General features: G+C 41.5%; 4 protein-coding genes across 4 annotated transcripts in view; all 4 read left to right on the forward strand.

The window, feature by feature from the left end:
* Nucleotides 1-767: 767 nt before the first annotated feature.
* Nucleotides 768-5904, forward strand: LOC115795865 (zinc finger protein 250-like). The gene is made up of 3 exons (XM_030751990.1): nucleotides 768-1001; nucleotides 2996-3260; nucleotides 4359-5904. Exons 2-3 carry the CDS (start codon nucleotides 3011-3013, stop codon nucleotides 5168-5170), a joined length of 1062 nt encoding a protein of 353 aa, XP_030607850.1. The 5' UTR covers nucleotides 768-1001; nucleotides 2996-3010; the 3' UTR covers nucleotides 5171-5904.
* A 2483-nt stretch (nucleotides 5905-8387) lies between these two features.
* On the forward strand, nucleotides 8388-15187 carry LOC115795850 (zinc finger protein OZF-like). Its single transcript, XM_030751969.1, has 3 exons — nucleotides 8388-8563; nucleotides 12526-12789; nucleotides 13571-15187. Exons 1-3 carry the CDS (start codon nucleotides 8392-8394, stop codon nucleotides 14365-14367), a joined length of 1233 nt encoding a protein of 410 aa, XP_030607829.1. The 5' UTR covers nucleotides 8388-8391; the 3' UTR covers nucleotides 14368-15187.
* Nucleotides 15188-17110: 1923 nt separating this feature from the next.
* Nucleotides 17111-20770, forward strand: LOC115795840 (zinc finger protein OZF-like). The gene is made up of 3 exons (XM_030751956.1): nucleotides 17111-17436; nucleotides 17922-18185; nucleotides 19045-20770. Exons 1-3 carry the CDS (start codon nucleotides 17265-17267, stop codon nucleotides 19962-19964), a joined length of 1356 nt encoding a protein of 451 aa, XP_030607816.1. The 5' UTR covers nucleotides 17111-17264; the 3' UTR covers nucleotides 19965-20770.
* LOC115795838 (zinc finger protein 665-like) overlaps nucleotides 17400-20989 on the forward strand; it is a 29754-nt gene continuing 26164 nt past the window's right edge. Inside the window, exon 1 of the mRNA XM_030751953.1 lies at nucleotides 17400-17429. The gene's annotated coding sequence lies outside the window, so the exon portion shown is untranslated. The remainder of the gene's footprint in view (nucleotides 17430-20989) is intronic.

Consider the following 20989-nt stretch of genomic DNA (forward strand, 5'->3'; position numbering starts at 1 on the left):
TTTTTTTTATGCATTTGGCACAATGCAGTCAGACAAGTACCGTTCCCCTGGGAACCACCAAACCCAGACTCGTCAATCAGATTGGCAGATGGAGAAGTGTGATTCATCCCTCCAGAGAACACGTCTCCGTTGCTCTAGAGTCCAGTGTCGGCGTGCTTTACACCACTGCATCCGATGCTTTACATTGTGCTTGGTGATGTAAGGCTTGGATGCAGCTGCTCGGCCATGGAAACCCATCCATGAAGCTCTCTATGCACTATTCTTGAGCTAATCTGAAGGCCACATGAAGTTTGGAGGTCTGTAGCAACTGAATCTGCAGAAAGCTGGTGAAAGTTTGACCTCTGTGTGCTATTATCCTCAGCTTCTGTTGACCCCACTCTGATTTTATGTGGCCTACCAGTATGGGGCTGAGTTGCTGTCGTTTCCAATCGCTTCCACTTTGTTATAATCCCACTAACAGCTGACTGTGGAATATTTAGTAATGAGGAAATTTCTCTGAGCCCCTGAGAGCGACCCATTCTTTCACTAATCTTTGTGGAAGCAGTCTGCATGCCTAGGTGCTTGGTTTACACATCTGTGGCCGTGGGAGTGATTGGAGCACCTGAATTCAGTTATCGGGATGGTGAGTGAATACTTTTGGGAGTAAAGTGTAAACTTTAAGGGCTTGATTCTCGTTGAAATTTTACAAGCTACCTGAGGAAGGCAGCAATACGCCTTTGACTCATCGAGTGTGCTGGAAATCCAAAAGAAGCCGAAGAAGAACGGCAACGACGAGACTCTTACGCTTATTCAAGACGGAAGTTAGCTTTATGTGCAATCTGCATTCAGCTGGAAACTTTTGATATAACAGAAATATTTTAGTTGATGAAGCAACAACTGGAGTTTCAAGGAGAGAGTAACTGCTGCTGCCGAAGAAGAAACGATCGTCCGGTATGAGGAGGAGACCAACCGTGAGCGCAGGCTGCTGGATATCAGACCCGAGATAAAGTCGCACAGAACAGGTTTGTAAAACTGTGACGGTCTCAGTGAACTAACAGCAATCAGAGCTCCGTTTTAGGATTGCAGCTGTGAAAAGTGTCCGCCGCGAAATGTTCTTGTGCTTCTACCCTCGGGTTTATGGTAGTGGACCTCTTTTCTGCTGATTGTTCTGGTCCAGTTAAAAACAAAAAGAAAGACCCCTCAGTTTGATTTATTATACTGTGCATTTTAAGATAAAGTTATTGTGTGTGTGTGTGTGTGTGTGTGTGTGTGTGTGTGTGTGTGTGTGTGTGTGTGTGAGTGAAAGAGTGAAACAGGGGTACGAGATATTAGCATTTTTTTCTGCAGACATGGTCTTTTATTCTTGTGAGAATAAAGAATAGCTTTGCGCAAAATGCACCACTTCCTTCAGTCACAACAAATCTGCGAAGCATAATTTCATATGTCTGTAGTATTCTTGTGAAAATAAATGACAGTTCTGATCATAAATAATCCTTCATAGTTTATGTGACATGCTTCAAAGATTCCTCTTCTGGGTCCACTACAGTACATTGAAATTGCTGTAATATTCCTGAGATAATGCCTAACTCCCATCCAGGTGACTCTGTGTCCCATGACTCTTTGAATTATATTTAGATTCATGGAAATTGTTTAGTTTTTAAATAAGTGTAAAAATAAATGAAGTTGCAGTACACACTCAGATGGCACCACCAGAGCCTCCTTTGGTTTTTCTCTGATTCTGTTTTCATTCTGAGCTTTGTTAATAAGAGTGTCAGAACTCGAGAGTCACTCAACTAGGTGCTCCTGAAACAGTTGTCACAATTATGCACTTTAAATTTCACTCACATGAGCTCCTGGACAGTCTGAGCAAACTGGCAGCATCAGATGAACTGAAACATAGTATCCCAGAGGTGTTCTACTGGATTTAGGTTAGGAAACAAGTTAGGGATATCAGTTCCTTCATCCTCCAGAAACTGCCAGCATACTCTCACCACTTGAGGCCGGGCCTTGATGTGCACCAGGAGGAACCCAGGACCCAATGCACCAGTGCAGGGTCTGACAGGTCCAAGGATTTCATCCTGATACCTAATGGGAGTCAGGGTGTCGTTCCCTAGCCTGCAGAGGTCTGTGTGTCCCTCCTTGGATGTACATTCCCAGACCATCACTGACCCACTGAATGATGTTACAGGCAGCATAATGTTCTCCACAGCATCTCCAGACCTTTTCACATCGGTCACGTGTGCTTAGGGTGAACCTGCTCTCATCTGTGGAAAATCAGAGTGCCAGTGGTGGACCTGCCAGTTCTGGTATTCTATGGCAAATGCCAGTCGGGCTCCACGGTGTCGGGCAGTGACCACAGCGCCCACCAGAGGACATCGAGCCCTCATAAAGTCTCTTTCTGAGAGACATTCACACCAGTGGCTGCTGGAGGTCATTTTGTAGCTCTGCAGTGCTCATCCTGTTCCTCCTGCACAAAGGAGCAGATCCCGGTCCTGCTGATGGGTTAAGGACCTTCTACAGCCCTGTCCAGCTCTCCTACAGTAACTGCCTGTCTCCTGGAGTCTCCTCCATGCTCTGAGACTGTGCTGAGAGACACAGCAAACCTTCTGGCAATGGCACGTATTGATGTGCCATCATGGAGGAATTCGACTACCTGTGCAGCCTCTGTAGGGTCCAGGTATGGCCTCATGCTACCAGCAGTGACACTGACCGTAGCCAAATGCAGAACTAGTTAAAAAAAAAAGTCAGAAAATATGAGGAGGGAAAAAGTAAATGGCCTTCACCTGTAAAACCATTACAGTTTGGGGGTTTTCTCATTGTTGAAGACAAAAGCAGCTGAAACTGATTAACAACCCTCTCTGCTACTTACCTGATCACATCAATATCCCAGTAGTTTAATTGACTTGATGCTGAACTCTGATTAAAAAGTGTTCCTTTAATTTTTTTTAAACTGTTTTTGCTTAGATGTGTGTTTTCCTGTCATCACATTAGTAACCTTTTTTGTTCCTTCCTCAAGACCTCCCACAGCACTATGAAGTGTAAGGAAGAAGAGGGTCTCGATGATCAGCAGGTCTGTAACCAGGAGTGGAACTCCAGTCTGGACCAGGAGGATCCAGAGCATCCACAGATTAAAGAGGAACTGGATGAACTCTGCATCAGTCAGGAAGGAGAGCATCTTCTACTGAAGCAGGAGACTGAAGGCATCATTGTCTGGACCGGGGAAGAGAGGCGCAAACTGCTGGATACCATCTGGAAACCTGAAATAAAGTTACACAGAACAGGTATGCAAAACTTTAATGATCTTTAAAAAAATGAATATGATTCATGTAGAATTCTATTCAGAGCTTAAAGTTAGATTTATTCTTAAAGGACCTGCAATAATGCATCTCTTTTCATAACTTTTAAATCTACACTTTGTATCAGTCGAAGAGGAAACTGACCTAAGAGTTGGGATTTTCTGAATACAGTACTTAAACCTAAAAGTTAAATGATAAAATGATCCAGCTGAAGTTTGTTGGCTGACGAGTTGGAAACAGTTTTGAGATTCGAATTAATTTTACAACCTGAAAATGAAATCAAACAGAACTTAATGCATCCTCAAAGAGATGCTTAGTACACACGTTCAAAGCAGCAGAAAATATCACAGTATAATGACACGTTGAGGTAACCTGCTGAGTTTTGTTGTCTTTTTTTCCCCAAAAAGGCATTTTCTCCAAATCCCGAAGGTCCTGATTCAGAACTAGCAGCTCATCCGCTTCATTTATTTATGGGAATAAAATTTCTACTGGTACACTCTGACTGCTGAAACTGAAAATATGATTGTGAAATCATACAATCACTGAAATGTTTGTGGAAAACATAATGATCCCTGTGTGTGTGTGTGTGTGTGTGTGTGTGTGTGTGTGTGTGTGTGTGTGTGTGTGTGTGTGTGTTTAGTGTCATAAACATCCAAATCCTGAGCTGGGGTTTACTAATCAGAGTGTCACAACTCAGCACTCATTCGCATCAGTGTCCAAATAATTTCTCACGTTTGTATATATTAAATTTCACTGGGACATGTGAGCAATGTGCTCATAATGTAGAGCAGGGCTCTTCAAATTCAGGCGTCGAGAGCCGGTGTCCTGCAGCTTTTAGATGTGTCTCTGCTTCAACACACCTGAGTCAAATATAGAAGTCATTAGCAGGACTCTGGAGAACTTGACTGCATACTGAGGAGGTAATTTAGCCATTTGATTCAGGTGTGTTGGATCAGGGACACATCTATAACCTGCAGGACACCAAACCTCGAGGCCTGGAGTTGAAGAGCCCTGATGTAGAGACTTGCAAATGGTTAAGATTAGATTTCTCAAATGTGTGTTTTTCTCCCTTTGTCCCTTCAGACCTCCCACAACAGCATGTCTGTAAGAAAGAGGGAGGTCTGGATGACCAGCAGGTCTATAACCAGGAGAGGAACTCCAGTCTGGACCCGGAGGACCCAGAGCTTCCACAGATTAAACAGGAACCAGAGGAACTCTGCACAAGTCAGGAAAGAGAGCCGCTTGTACAAAAGCAGGAGGCTGATACCTTTATGGTGCCTCCTACAAACAGTGACCAGCTCCTTTCTTACAACTCACCTGAACCAGAGAGTTGCGATCAGGACGAATGTGAGCATGTGGACTCAGGATCAACTATTAATGCAGAGCCAAAGACGAGGAGACCTCACAGAAATGGAACTCACCGTAACAAAGTAGAAAACTCTCCTGTGTCAGAGAGTCAGCATAAAATTGGTAAAAAGTCTGTAAAATGTGACACTTGTGGAAAAACCTTTCAGTTTAAATCCAGACTGACTAAACATCTGAGAGCTCACACAGGTGAGAAGCCTTATTTGTGCAGCACCTGTGGGAAAGGCTTCAGTTACAAATCACATTTGAAACGTCATCAAAGAATTCACACAGGTGAGAAGCCTCATTCTTGTAGCACCTGCGGGAAAAGTTTCATTCAGATGCCACAATTGATTACTCACATGAGAGTCCACACGGGCGAGAAGCCGTATTCTTGTAGCAGCTGCGGGAAAAGATTTGGTGACTTATCGGCATTCAGAAAACACAAGAAAATCCACACAGGTGAGAAGCCGCATTCTTGTAGCACCTGTGGGAAGAGATTCATTCAGATGATGCATGTGAGAAGGCACATGAGAATTCATATTGATTAAACTGAGCTCACACTTGTAAGAAGCCAAATCTCTGCTGCACTTAAGTGAAAGGATGACCTCATTTTCAGGTCATTGTGGTCTGTTTTATCTCTAAAGCAGTAAAAAAAAACAGTGGGAGAGAAAAATTAGCACAAAAAATAGCTCCACCTTGAGACAGCTACTCAAAGTCTGAAAACCCAGTTAACACTGGTTACTGTTTTACTTCTCATAAAACATTAACTACATTTACTAATCTGTATTCACATTTTCATAACAGATTCACGCTCATCATCCCTACAGTTTGCTTTCTAACTCACTGAATTTCAGTGGATACGGTCTCTGTGTCCTTATTGAAAACAGTATTTATGTGAACTGCTATTTTTATTGTTTCGGTGTCTAGAACAGTGGTTCCCAAAGTGTGGGCCATGCCCCCCCTACGACAGACTGGTGACCTGTCCAGGTTGTACTGAGGCACCCTGGACAGACCTCACTTTGAGCATCTAGAAGTGACAAACATCAATCATATAAACTCGGTTTATCAAACAGCTTTGTTACAGAAAAACAAACGTGAAAACAAATATTTTTGTCACATGCTGCTCTTTATAGCCAAGTTTTGATTCCTTTGGTGTTCAGTATTACACAGGGATAAAAGATGGAAAACAGATTAGACCAAAAATATTGTATCAATATGGATATCAGGTTACCCATGATGTGATTTGTTTTCATAAAACTTCAGGATGTGCTGAAGGGTTATGGATTTTCTTAAGTTTAAATAAAGATTTATTTGGGTGTAAAATATGAAAGAAACTTAAGTGTTATGTCTTATTTCACAAGTTTTTCTTTGTGTCTGACATTGTTTCATATCAATTCAGATCCGATAAACATAAACATGCCTCAGTTTGTATTATTATTTCTGTTTAGCTGTTCTGGCTGCAGGGCTTTAATCAGTGAGACGCACACATGTTCATGTAGTGCAGCTGCAGGTTTACAGATTAACCTTTGTAAGCTTTTCATCACATAAGCAATTTTTCATTCAGATTTAACGTCATGTAGATTTTGATGCTGATGCTGATATTTGACCTGCAGTTTCCTGTTAAATATCTTTCCTCTGCATTGATCTAATGTTTGTGCACATGAGAGGGATGCATCGAACAACCTGTTTGTGATACAAAAATCAGCTTTTTATGCAAATGTGGTTTTTCTTTCACTGAGATTTACAGCATGTAAAGGATTTTTGTTTTAAGAGAGCCTTTTTTAAAATTCTTGGACTCTATTAGAGTAAATTAGCTGTTTGTGTTTTGCAGGGCCTTCGAGCAGCCCCTCAGTTAATCCTCTGTCTTTCCCTTAAAGCCACCCTCCTTTCTTCTGATTGGCTCAGGCACACAGCCACAGTTGGCCACATAAAAAGACATCCACTCTTTGACAATACTCATGAAAGAGTACATTTTTACCCTGACCCAAAGGGGGGTAACAGAGTGTTGTATTTAGTATGTTTGTCTGTTTGTAAACAATATTACAGCAAAACGACCAGTCCGATTCATTTTAAATTTACATAAAAAATGGCCAGTGACCCCTAGATCACCTGATTAAGTTTTTGCCATAATTAGGTCAAGGTCAAAGATCAGAGGCCAAGTTTTTCTGAAAATTTTGTGACTGTGTTCGAATTCACATCATAGATGCAGCTCCTAAAATACTCGGACAACTTAGTTCTTAATAATAATGCCAATCACAGAAAGTGACAGCTGTGATTTATATTTATTATGATTTTAGCAATTTTTTTTTAAATTCCTGTTCTTACTTAGCCATTTTCAAGTCACTAAGGCTCATATGACCATTAATTTCTACTGAGACCTGGTAATTATGTGTTGTAGGTAGAACTTGTACTTGCAGGGGGTTTGTACCACCTAACGATTCTGCTGTCAGGAGGCTGAGGGGGAGCTGGTGGTTGACAGTATTTTTTTTCTTTTGCTCAGTCACTGAAAGCATCTTTTCGTGCTTAAATTTGGTTTAACAGTGAAACTGATCCAATCCAGATTCTAGATTTGCAGGCTACTTAAATTTAACCTGGGGGAAACTCCATTTACATTCATAAAATTAAAGTTATTTTTGCTCAACTTTTTAAACCTTGGAATATTTCATTTGTAGAAGATAAAACAGTGGAGCACAGTGAGAAGATCTTCACTGAGCTGATCCGTGTGATCCAGAAAAGAAGCTCTGATGTGAAGCAGCAGATCAGATCCCAGCAGGAAACTGAAGTGAGTCGAGTCAAAGAGCTTCAGGAGAAGCTGGAGCAGGAGATCACTGAGCTGAAGAGGAAAGACGCTGAGCTGAAGCAGCTCTCACACACAGAGGATCACATCCAGTTTCTACACAACTACCCCTCACTGTCAGCACTCAGTGAGTCTACACACTCATCCAGCATCAATATCCGTCCTCTGAGATACTTTGAGGATGTGACAGCAGCTGTGTCAGAGCTCAGAGAGAAACTACAGGACATCCTGAGAGAGGAACGGACAAACATCTCACTGACAGTCTGGTTGGACGTTGTTTCTGGGAGGTGGAGAGGAGAGGAGGCGTTTGTTTAGCAGTCACATACAAGAACATCAGCAGAGCAGGGAATGACCATGGATGTAATGAGAAATCTTGGGCAATAAATTCTTACAAAACCATTTTGACACAACAACAACATCCAAACTCCTGTCTGAGGTCCTCAGTGCTCCAGAGTAGGAGTGTACCTGAAACCACGAGTCTCCCCCACAGAGTCCAGACCACATTCACTCAGCCTTGAAGACTCTGTTAAGTTCATTAACCGGAAATAGATTAAAGTCCTTGATATTGTAATGGGTTTAAATCTGATAGTTGTTTTTATTTACATTTTATGCATTCGGGTTGTATTTTCTCTCCATATTTCGGCACTGCACAGATCAGCTGTCAGTCAAACATAATTTTGGCTTACTTATAGTTAAAAGCATAAATCAAGACTAAAACCTCTGAAACTTATCCAGTTGGTAAAACAGCACTGTCCTAAGTTGGATTTTTTTTTTTTTTTTTTTTTTTTTATGAATGGCTCCAGAGGGACAAACACGGAACATTTGGCGCCTGTATCCACGTTACTTGCTGCAGGACTTGGTTCTGGCTGCATTTTTTTCTCACACTGAGCTGAGGAGGGAGCTCATCAGGCTGCCGGAGATCCAGCAGAAAAAGAGGAAGAACGGAAATGACGCCACTCGTACGGCTCCACAATGGCTTCCGTTGAGTATCTGCGAGAGTTCATCAGGGACAGATTTATTATTGTTGCCGAAGAAATCTTCTCAGAAGTTAAAAAAACGATCGTCCAGTATGAGGAGGAGCTCAACCATCAGCTGAGACTGCTGGAAATCAGCCGGAGACCCGAGATAAAGTCACACATAATCGGTATGAAACACTGTGATGGTCTCGGTGAGCTGACGCAGCAGCACGACCGTGTGGCACCTGATCAGAGCTCCGTTTGTGGGCTAACGGGCTAAAATCACGGAGCAGCTGTGAGATGTTTTTATAGAAACGACACAAATGCTTCTCTTTGTTTTAAAGCGCCAGGATGCGGAATAACGACAGAAATGAATGTTTTTAATATTAGCGCTTCTGTTTATTCCCAGCGGAATAAATTTATACACGTGTGTGTATAAATTAAGGAAAACAATACCCGATCAATTTAGGGCTGCAGCTACCGATTATTTTAATAATCGAGGATTCTATCGATTATTTTATTGATTAATCATGTAATCAGATAAATACTTTTGTCTTTCAAATGAACAATTGAAAATATAAAAAAAAAATCAGGTATTTTATTGCTCATTGGGTTCCAATTTTTTTAAAACTGCAATTGCACTTTTTAATAGTTTACTTGCATACAACATATGCCAGAACCAACTAAACCCTTTCATTGTATTGTATGTATTCCATATTAAAGTCAGAAAAATCATTTTTTTAATATGAAAATACATAATTAATTACAAGTACAGTAATGTCAAAGTAAGGTATACATGCATCCTAAAATAAGGCATTAAATAAAATAGCCTTTACTCTGTTCTGACCATGTTGTAAGTCCTGGATGATCTAGACTTGGTGTGTGCGTGTTTGTCTGTGTGTTTAAGAATGTTAGTGAATGAGTGTGTCTGTGTGTGTGTGTGTGTGTGTGTGTGGGGGGGGGGGGGTCCATCCATCCATCCATCCATCCATTCTCTTCTGTTTATAATTTTCAGGGTCAAGGGGGTGGGGGGTCTGGAGCCTATCCCAGCTGACATAGGGCAAGAGGCAGGGTACACCCTGTACAGGTCGACACAGACAGACAGACAACTATTCACACTTGGCAATTTAGAGTAGCCAGTTAACCTAACCCCAGTAACTGCATGTCTTTGGACTATGGGAGGAAACCGGAGTACCCGAGTGAGTACCCGGAGGAAACCCACGCAGAGGCCCGGGCCAAGGTAGAATCAAACCCAGGACCTTCAGAATCAGCTTTATTCGCCAAGTATGTTTTCACACACAAGGAATTTGTTTCTGGCTATTGTTAGCTCTCTACAATTTACAAACAACACAACAACACAATATGCAGACAAGACTATGTAGACAATGTACACATTCACATGTTCAACAGAATTTGCATATGTACGAAAATATAAATATAGTGCAAGATAAATAGTTGAGTAAGGTTAGGTGCAGTTGCAGTATTATACAGCCTATATAAAGTGCAGTGTGGCAAGTAAACAACCGTAAACAGAAGTTCAGTTTTTGTTATTAATGAGTTTGATGGCATTTGGAAAGAAACTTTTACAGTGTCTGTTTGATTTTGTGTTCAGGGCTCTGTAGCGCCTGCCAGTAGCACCTTCGAGATGTCATTCTAGCTGTGAGGCAGTGGTGATAACCACCACGCCACCGTGCTGGGGAGGAAACAAAATCCTTTTGAAAAGATTAATACGGTTTATTTTTATATAATAATTTATTCCCAGCAAAGGCAGAAATCATCAAGGTCATTAAGTCCTTGATGAATGGCAAAGCAACAGGCCCAGATGGGAATCCAACTGAAGCACTTAAAGCAGATCCGGCTGCAGCAGCGGAGATGCTTCAGCCCCTGCCAAAGATTTGGGACAAGGAATAAATCCCAGCGGACTGGAAACTCGGTTATTTAATGAAGCTTCCCAAGAAAGGCGACTTGTCCCATTGTGGCAGCTGGATGGGGATTTGTGCTGCTTTCCATCCCCAGTACGTTACTGGCCGGTGTCATCCTGAAGAAACTAAAGGAGACTCTAGACAACAGACTGAGAATTGAACAGGCAGATTTCCTGCAAGATAGTTCATGTATATATCGCTGCCCTGCGTATTATCATAGAGCAATCCATCGAATGGCAGCCCCCCCCCCCTATATATATATGACCATTGTAGATTTTGATAAAGCCTTCAACAGTGTAGTCAGAGAAACCATCTGGAAGCTAATGGAGTATTATGGGATCCCATCAAAGTTTATTAGTATCATCCAGCGGCTGTACAAGGGCTCCACCTGCCAGGTCATCCAAGCTGACCACCCCCTTTGCAGTGAAGACTAGAGTGAAGCAAGACTGCATGCTCTCGCCTGATCACTACAGACTGGATCATAACAGACAGCAACAGAATGGGCATTCAGTGGATCTTCAGTGGAATCAGGAAGTAAGCAGAAACAAGTCGATCTTTTGAGGTCTCAATTTAAAGCTGGTGCCTCCCGTCTCCAACCCGTGGCCAGCTGCCACCTAGAGCTTACATAATCAAAAAAACAGAACAAAATTAACAGCAGGAAGGAAAGAAAAAACACAACACAAAATTATGACCTGGCTCATAACACACATAAGCACATCCCATGCATTGAATGTGTTAGCTGCTGCTAACACATTCAACACTTTATATCCAGGATTGTAAAAACCATTCAGGATGGAAACAGGCCAAAGGTTTATTAAGGAACCAGGTTGGTATAGTTTGTTTCCAGTAGGCTGAAAGTAAGTGCTGTTTATTTCAGGAAACAACCTGAGATCTGTCTCACAAAGGTGTGCAGTCATAAGTTTAGAGCTCTTGGAGTTGATCAGTGTCTTAACATGGAGCTGTTCTGCCTCCCAGGGTGTCTGAAGTTTGATGTGATTAAGGACTCAGCTGAATACAACAGAAACATTACAATCACCATTTCAAACTAAATACATGTCTGTGTCAATATAAACTATAGGCAACATCTGCTTTCACTCATACACTATATTGCCAAATCAATCAGGTGTTCCAATCACTTTGATGGCCACAGGTGTATAAAACCAACCACCTGTGCATGCAGAATGCTTCTAAAAACCTTTGTGAACGAAGTGGTAGGCCAAATAAAAGTGCAAAGTGGGGTCAACTGATGCTGAGGCACATAGTACACAAAGGTCACCATCATTCTGCAGAGTCAGTCACTACAGACCTCCAACCTTCATGTGACCTTCAGATCAGCTCAAGAACAGTGTGCAGAGAGCTTCATGAATGGGTTTCCATGGCAGCTGCATCCAAGCCTTACATCACCAAGCTCAATGCAAAGCGTTGATGCAGTGGTGTAAAGCACGCCGCTGCTGGACTCTAGAGCAGTGGAGACGTGTTCTCTGGAGGGATGAATCACACTTCTCCATCTGCCAATCTGAGGGAGGAGTCTGGGTTTGGTGGTTCCAAGGGGAACGGTACCTGAATGCCTGCATTGTGTAAAGTTTGGTGGAGGGGGGGTTATGGTGTGGGGTGTTTTTCAGGAGTTGGGCTCGGCCCCTTAGTTCCAGTGAAAGGAACTCTTAATGCTTCAGCATACCAAGACATTTGGGACAATTTGATGCTCCAACTCTGTGGGAACAGTTTGGGGATGGCCCCTTCCTGCTCCAACATGACTGCACACCAGTGCACCAAGCAGCTCCATAAAGACATGGATGAGCCAGTTTGGTGTGGAAGAACTTGACTGGCCTGCACAGAGTCCTGACCTCAGCCTGATAGAACACCTTTGGGATGGATTAGAGCAGAGACTGTGAGCCAGGCCTTCTCTCCAAAATCAGTGTCTGATCTCACAGATGTGCTTCTGGAAGAATGGTCAGAAATTCCCATAAACTCTCCTAAACCTGTGGAAAGACTTCCCAGAAGAGCTGAAGCTGTTATAGCTGCAAAGGGTGGATCCACATATTAAACCCTCTGGATTAAGAATGGATGTTACTCAAGTTCATATGCTTGTGAGCAAATACTTTTGGCACTATAGTGTATGATAGCGACATGCTCATATATGTTGAGCCCTGCTGGAATATATTTGCTCAGATGTGTATTTTCCATCATAACATTAGTAACCTTTTTCTTGTGTGTCTTTGTTCTTCAAGACCTCCCACACCAAGATGAATGTAAGGAAGAGGAGGATCTGGATGTCCAGCAGGTCTGTAACCAGGAGAGGAACTCCAGTCTGGACCAGGAGGACTCAGAGCCTCCACAGACTAGAGAGCAACTGGAGGAACTCTGCAACAGTCAGGAGGAAGAGCAACTTGCACTGAAGCAAGAGGGTGAAGGCATCATCGTCTGGACTGAGGAAGGGCAGTGCAGACTAAGTGATGTCACCTGGAAACCTGAAATAAACTTGCACAGAGTAGGTACGTAAAACTGAAATGGTCTTCATAAAAAAATTAATATGACTCATGTAGGATGCTAATCAGAGCTTACAGTTACTTTTTGGGGCACAGGAAGAATTTAAGGGCCAACTTCAATAAGTAGCATTAATGCATCTCTTTTTTTAAACTGTTAGCATTTAACATTAAACCTACACTTTGTGTAAGTCAAAGATAAAACTGACTGCAGCTCTTTATGCCATACCATAATGTTTAATACTGGCATTGATTCCTTTATTAGTCTTTGGCAAGGATGAACCACAGCCCACATTGTTTTATCTTGTAGGATTTATGTGTGACGTATTTAGACATTAGTTCCAGGTTTCTCTCAGATAATGAAATTCAGACTCACTTTGGACCAGCTGCTTTTAGTGCCATGTGCAGTTACCATAGAAGGCCCATTCTGAGCCAGAAACAAACCCTGTAAAATTAATATGTATTGGCACACTGAGGTAATAGCCTGCTAAATTTTGCCGTCTTTATTTTCCAAAAGGTATTTTCTACAAATCCTGAAGGTCCTGATACGGAAATAACAGCGGATCTGTTTTATTTATTGATGGGAATAAAATTTTTACTGGTGCATTCTGACTGCTGAAACTGAAATGATGTGATCCCTTGATGGTTTTACAGAGAAAGATAGCTCACTCTGTTGGACCTGCAGAAACACTAAGTCCATTCTGATTGTACAGCTGTGATAGATTGTGATAGAATATATTTTCTCAGATGTGAGTTTTTCTATCTTTATTGTGTCCATTTGCATGTTCAGAGCTCCCACATCAACCTTTCTTTGAGGAAGACGTTCTCAGAGACCAGCAGCTCTGTAACGAGGAGAGGAACTCCAGTGTGGACCAGGAGCACCGAGAGCCTCCACAGATTAAAGTGGAACTCTGCACCAGTCAGCAGGGAGAGCAGCTTGTATTGAAGCAGGAGGCAGAGACCTTTATATTGACTTCTACTTATGATCAAAGTGACCACAACGGATCAGAACCAAGCAGTGGCCAGCTCCTTTCTCACAGCTCTCCAGTGTCAGAAAGTCTGTATAAAACTGACACAAGTAGGAAGTCTGTAAGATGTGACCCTTGTGGAAACAGTTTTCATGATAAATCCAGACTAACTAAACATTTAATAAGTCATACAGGTGAGAGGCCGCACTCTTGTAGCTCCTTTGGTAAAAGATTCAGTCACATTACAAACTTGAAAACTCACATGAGAATTGGTACAGGTGAGAAGCCATATTTTTGCAGCACCTGTGAGAAAAGATTTTCTTGGAAATCAGAATTCAAGCGTCATATAAGAATCCACACGGGCGAGAAGCCGTATTCATGTAGCAACTGTGGGAAATCATTCAGTCGGAAATCAACATTGAAAACTCATTCAAGAGTTCACACGGGTGAGAAGCCGTATTCGTGTAGCACCTGTGGGAAAACATTCAGGCAGAAATCAGGATTGAACACTCATATAAGAATTCACACAGGTGAGAAGACGCATTCTTGTAGCATATGTGGGAAAGGCTTCGTTCAGATTATCCATTTGAAAAAACACATGAAACGTCATACACTTTAAAAGTTTTTACTTACAAAATGTGGGAAAGATGTCAGACGTAACAGTGTGTTGATTAAAATCTCTTTAACATCTGTGTCTTACTCTTATGATCTAGATGTCTTATTATTTATCATCTGAATCGATTTTCAGTACCAGTCAAAAGTACTGGTACGTTTGACTAGCAGTCTGGCATCGTATACAGGAACAACTGCGCCGAGTATGGCCTGGAAGTTCCAAGGTCAAAATGGGATAAATCCCCATGGGCGGTTGAGACAGACCAAGTTAAGATGGAAGTGGGACTTTCAGATAGAGACAAACAAACTGGTGACAGCTAACCAACTGGACACAGTAGTAGTGGTGGACAAGCAGAGTACGAAGGCTGTAGTGATAGATGTAGCAACATAGTAACATCAGGTAGAAGGAAAACAAGAAGCTCAAGAAATACCAAGGGCTGAAAAAAGAGCTAAGAAGGATGTGGACAGTCTTTGTGTCTCATGTTGTTTTATATATTCAGAAAATGGTATTTTGACTATTTGGTTACATTTACCTCGCGCTGTATTATAGTTCTGCTTTCATCACTGAGAAATGTGATATTCATGTACTGAAGCTGCAGGTTTACAGTGGAAACTGCATGAAAATCTAACAGTAAATAACTTTGATGTTTTTCTAAGCCTCATCGTTGCTTTTGGTCATCATTAATATGGAATTTGATGTGCAGTGCTGTGAATAAGTATTTGCCCCCTGCTTGATTTAATTTTTTTTAGTTTGTTGCACATTTGTTACATTTAAATGTTTTAGATCATCAAATATTAGACAAAGACAAAGTCAATGATTTCATTTATTAAGGGAAAAAATTATCCAAACATATCTGGTGTTGGGATTTGTTTTAGTCACACTGTTTGATCTAATAGATCTTTTTTTTATATATATATATATATATATATATATATATATATATATATATATATATATATATATTATATATATATATACTAAAATTGAATGATTTATACTGGAAGGTATGTACTGTTTGAACTATATAACCAAGATAACACTTTAGGCCTGCGGGCCCTGTACCTATCTACCTTACTTTAGAGCTGAGGGTGTTGTACTTTACACTATATACCTTGTACCTGTGCACCTTTTACTTTATGACCTCATAATTCATAATAATGGCTGGCTGTGACAGCTTTCTGGCTCATAAATTGCTAGTCCTGGCATTTCATTGACAGTTGTATAGAGTATAAAGGTTTTATACCTAGTGTACATCATATTACGTTTTGGAAGCAGGTTCTCTTGCAAATGAGACACTGAGTCTCAGTAGGACTCCCTGTATAAATAAAGGTTCAATTAAAAAAAAAAAAAAACCTCAATAAGATTTATGGATGAATTTGGCACACCAAGCTGCCCTGAAGTCATAAAAATGTCAAACTGATTAATTGTTACCAGGTCCATGCTTGCAGTGAGAAGACTACCAAAGGTCTGAGAAGATGGCCAAGGAACTAGAGAAGCTGCCAAGTTAATGATGTAACTCCAGTGTGAAATTTCAGAGGGAAACAAAATCTTGTAAACTGACACATTAAACAAAGTAAAACACGAATAAGCAAATTTAAATTGCAGTTTAAAAAAATATTTGTACAGAAAATGGGAAATAAATATTTAAAGTTAAAACTAAGATTTGAAAAGTTATGTAACAAAAGAAGGGCAGCCCCTCTCCCAAAATAAGGAGCCCACCAGAAGCTCCGGTCAGTATTCATCTTTGTCTTGGTGACTTTTTGACCTGCATGTGCTTATGGCACACACCCCGGGGCAGAGTTTTGCTTTCCTATCTGTACTTTGTTGAACTTGTATGTTCAATAAACAGCTTGCATCAAATTTCACTCTTCTCCAGTGATTTTTTTTCTGCAAGTGGTTTTGCTCCTAATTAGGTTTTAAAAAGCCTGAACCTTCATAGTTTGGGCCTGAAAAAGTCCTGCAAATTCTTAAAATTTTACCACTGGCTCTGTGTGAAAAAGTAATTCCCTGTGATGATTAAGCACATTTTTCAGAAAGCGTCGTTTGCTTTCATTAGCCACACCCAGGCCTGATTACTGGCATACATGCTGAATGAAGAAATCACTTAAATAGAACATGTCTGACACAGTAGGCTAAAAGATCTCAAAAAGCAACACATCATCCCACAATACTAAGCAGAATAACATCTAAAGAGCTGCAGGCCTGCCTCAGTCAAGGTCAGAGTTCACGATTCAACAATAAGAAAGAGACTGGGCAAAAATGGCATTTATGGGAGAGCTCCAAGGTGAAAACCACTGCTGACCAAAAACAACACAAAGGCCTGTAGAATGGAAGAGTAGTTGTAAAACAGCTAACTGATCATCTGCAGAGGAATGGTTTATTTGAAGAGTTTCAGGCAGGAACTACTAGCTTAATGGATGCTAGCTTCATGTGTGACATACAGTTAGGTGGAAGTATTTGGGCTTGCGCTTCAGGAGAAGCTGGAGCAGAAGATCACTGAGCTGAAGAGGAAAGACGCTGAGCTGAAGCAGCTCTCACACACAGAGGATCACATCCAGTTTCTACACAACTACCCCTCACTGTCAGAAAGGCAGAATTCAATACACGGCAACATTTCTGGTTAAAACACAAAAAGTGCCTTATGGTGTCTCATGTCTTGAGAGCAGAGAGAGTCTGACTGGACGTTGTTACTGGGCGGTGCAGTGCAGAGGAGGAGTCACATAGAAGAATATCAGCAGATCGGGGAATGACCACGGATGTAACGTATCCGCGTTACTTGCTGCAGGACTTGGTTCTGGCTGCATTTTTTCTCACACTGAGCTGAGGAGGGAGCTCATCGGGCTGCCGGAGATCCAGCAGAAGAAGAGGAAGAACGGAAATGACGCCACTCGTACGGCTCCACAATGTCTGCAGTTGAGTACCTGAGAGAGTTCATCAGGAATAGATTTACTGTTGTTGCTGAAGAAATCTTCTCAGAGGTTAAAAAAACCATCGTCCAGTATGAGGAGGAGCTCAACCATCAGCTGAGACTGCTGGAAATCAGCCGGAGACCCGAGATAAAGTCACACATAATCGGTATGAAACACTGTGATGGTCTCGGTGAGCTGACGCAGCAGCACGACCGTGTGGCACCTGATCAGAGCTCCGTTTGTGGGCTAACGGGCTAAAATCACGGAGCAGCTGTGAGATGTTTTTTTTAGAAACGACACAAATGCTTCTCTTTGTTTTAAAGCGCCAGGATGACAGAAATGAATGTTTTTAATATTAGCGCTTCTGTTTATTCCCAGCGGATACACGTGTGTGTATAAATTAAGGAAACAATACCCGATCTGTTATTGTCATTTTAGTTTGGATTATGAATATCAATATAGGCTACCCGTTCACGTTAACACCGGGATCCAAAGTATAATGGAATACATATCTTATTATTCCAGTGATAATTATCACATAGGTGACAGAGAGGGAGACTGCTGGCTGAGCTACATGGACTTGTATATATACCTGTGTATTTTCCATCATAACATTAGTAACCTTTTTCTTGTGTGTCTTTGTTCTTCAAGACCTCCCACACCAAGATGAATGTAAGGAAGAGGAGGGTCTGGATGACCAGCAGGTCTGTAACCAGGAGAGAAACTCCAGTCTGGACCAGGAGGACTCAGAGCCTCCACAGACTAAAGAGGAACCAGAGGAACTCTGCACCAGTCAGGAGGAAGAGCAACTTGAACTGAAACAGGAAGCCGAAGGCATCATCGTCTGGACTGAGGAAGAGCAGTGCAGACTAAGTGATGTCACCTGGAAACCTGAAATACACTTACACAGAATAGGTACGTCAAACTGTAATGGCTTCATAAAAAAATTAATATGATTCATATAGGATACTAATCAGAGCTTGTAATTACATTTATTATTTTGGGTGCAGGTAGAAGGGACAGCTTCAATAACTAATAACATCTGTTTTCTAAACTGTTTGCAATCAACATTAAACCTATACCAGAGTTTACTTTTAAACTATTTTCCAGTCCACTTGTCTTCATGTTTGAAGCCATGATTTTATAACAAAGTCCATCCATACATCCATCCATTTTCTCCTCTTATCCGGGGCCGGGTCGTGGGGGTAGCAGCCTAAGTAGGGAAACCCAGACCTCCCTCTCCCCAGCCACCTCCTCCAGCTTATCCAGGGGAACACCAAGGCATTCCCGGGCCAGCTGAGTGATTTAATCTCTCCAGCGTGTCCTGGGGCTGCCCCGGGGCCTCCTCCCAGTAGGACATGTCCAACACTCCTCACCCTATCTCTAAGGGAGAGGCCAGCCACCCTTTGGAGGAAGCTCATTTCTGCCGCTTGTATTTGCGATCTCATTCTTTCAGTCACTACCCAAAGCTCTTGGCCATAGGTGAGGGTAGGGACATAGATGAGACAACAACTTGCCCCTTACCCGGAGTGGGCACTCCACCCTATTCTGTCTGTGGACCATGGCCTCAGAGTTCATAAGAGGTGGTAATTCTCATACTTGCAGCTGTTTCTTTGACTGCTGAAATTGAACTGATGTGATGGTTTTACAGAGAAAGACATCTCACTTTGTTGGACCTGCAGAAACACTAAGTCCACTCTGATTGTACAGCTGTGTTAGATTAGACTATATTTTCTCAGATGTGAGTTTTTTCTATATTTGTTTGTCTCTTCAGACCTCCCAGATCAACATATCCCTAAGGAAGACATTCTCGGAGATCAGCAGTTCTGTAATCAGGAGACGAACTCCAGTGTGGACCAGGAGGACCCAGAGCTGCCACAGATTAAAGAGGAGAAGGAGCAACTCTGCACCAATCAGGAGGGAGAGCAGCTTGTAGTGAAACAAGAGGCAGAAACCTTTATGTTGACTCCTACATATGAGGAAAGTGACCACAGTGAACCAGAAGTAAACAGCGACCAGCTCATTTCTTGCAACTCTCCTGTGTCAGAAAATCAGTGTAAAACTGACACAAGTAAAAAATCTGTAAAATGTGACACTTGTGGGAAAACGTCTGTAAAATGTGACACTTGTGGAAAAACTTTTCATGATAAGTCCAGACTAACTAAACATTTACTAAGTCACACAGGTGAGAGGCCACATTCTTGTAGCACCTGTGGGAAAAGATTCAGTCAGATTATAAACTTGAAAACTCACATGAGGATTCATACAGGTGAAAAGCCATATTCTTGTAGTACATGTGGTAACGCATTCAGTCAGAAATCAACTTTGGCACATCATATAAGAATCCACACAGGTGAGAAGCCACATTCGTGCAGCACCTGTGGGAAAAGATTTACCTGGAAGTCAGAATTGAAACGTCATATAAGAATCCACACGGGCGAGAAACCGTATTCGTGTAGCACCTGTGGGAAAACATTCAGTCGGAAATCGACATTGAAAACTCACTCAAGAGTTCACACGGGTGAGAAGCCGTATTCTTGTAACACCTGTGGGAAAGAGTTTACGGTGTCATCAACGTTGAAAACTCATATAAGAATTCACACAGGTGAGAAGATACATTCTTGTAGCATATGTGGGAAAAGATTCATTCAGATTATCCATTTGAAGAGACACATGAAAATTCATACAGTTTAAAGGGTTTTATTTATGAATTGTTGGAGAGCTGACAAATGCAGCAGTTTGTTGATGCCCAGTTAAGAATCAAAGCACTTTAGCGCCTCTGAGTAAAAAATGTACGAAGGAGTATTAGGGCCACATTGAGAAAAAAATTTTAATTGTGCATTTTGAGAATAAAGTCAAAATTTTGAGAATAAAATCAAAAATTCGAGAAAAAAGTAAAAATTTCAAGAATAAAGTCGAAAATCTATTTCGAGAATAAAGTCAAAATTTTGAGAAAAAAGTCAAAATTTCGAGAAAAAAGTTGAAATGTGCAGATTTAAGTCGTTTCAAGTCAAACACCTGCCGTGCCACGTCTACTATAACCTCCAGAATGTCTTGTATTATGAGTTAGCGAAACTATACTTAAGAATCGGAACTTATTTCTCTTTTAGTACACAAACACAATGGAGTGATAACTATGAGGATGGTAATGAGATGTGCAGAAAGCTGCATCAGCTCAGAAGGAAAACCACACAAACTGGCAATGGTTAGATGCAAGGATTTCGATGAATGCACCTTCGTGCAGTACAGAGGGGATTTTCAGAATCACAAGTCACAATAAGGGGCTCGCCTCACGGGGAGCGACGTCGCTCGCTCTCCATTCATTTCCTATGGAACTTGTGTAAGGATGCCACAATCGCTTCGCAGAAGTTCCATGAATGGAGAGGGAGCGACGTTGCTCCCGGTGTGTAGAGCCCCTAAGACAGCTGATCAAGTTGTTTCATCTACCCAAGGCATTTTGTAGAGGGTATAGCAGCCACGGCCGTTATTTGACTTGAAATGACGACTTCGACTTTTTTCTCGAAATAGTATTTCGACTTTATTCTCAAAATACTATTTCAACTTTTTTCTCGAAATTTTGACTTTATTCTCAAAATGCACGATTTATTTTTTTTTCTAAATGTGGCCCTAATACTCCGTTGTAAAAATGACCTCTTATTCAGGCCAATGTGATATTTTTTTTTTCTGTCCTCAACAGAAATAAACTCTAATGATTATTG

Source organism: Archocentrus centrarchus, chromosome 17, assembly GCF_007364275.1.
Source record: "Archocentrus centrarchus isolate MPI-CPG fArcCen1 chromosome 17, fArcCen1, whole genome shotgun sequence".
NCBI classification, from domain to species: domain Eukaryota; kingdom Metazoa; phylum Chordata; class Actinopteri; order Cichliformes; family Cichlidae; genus Archocentrus; species Archocentrus centrarchus.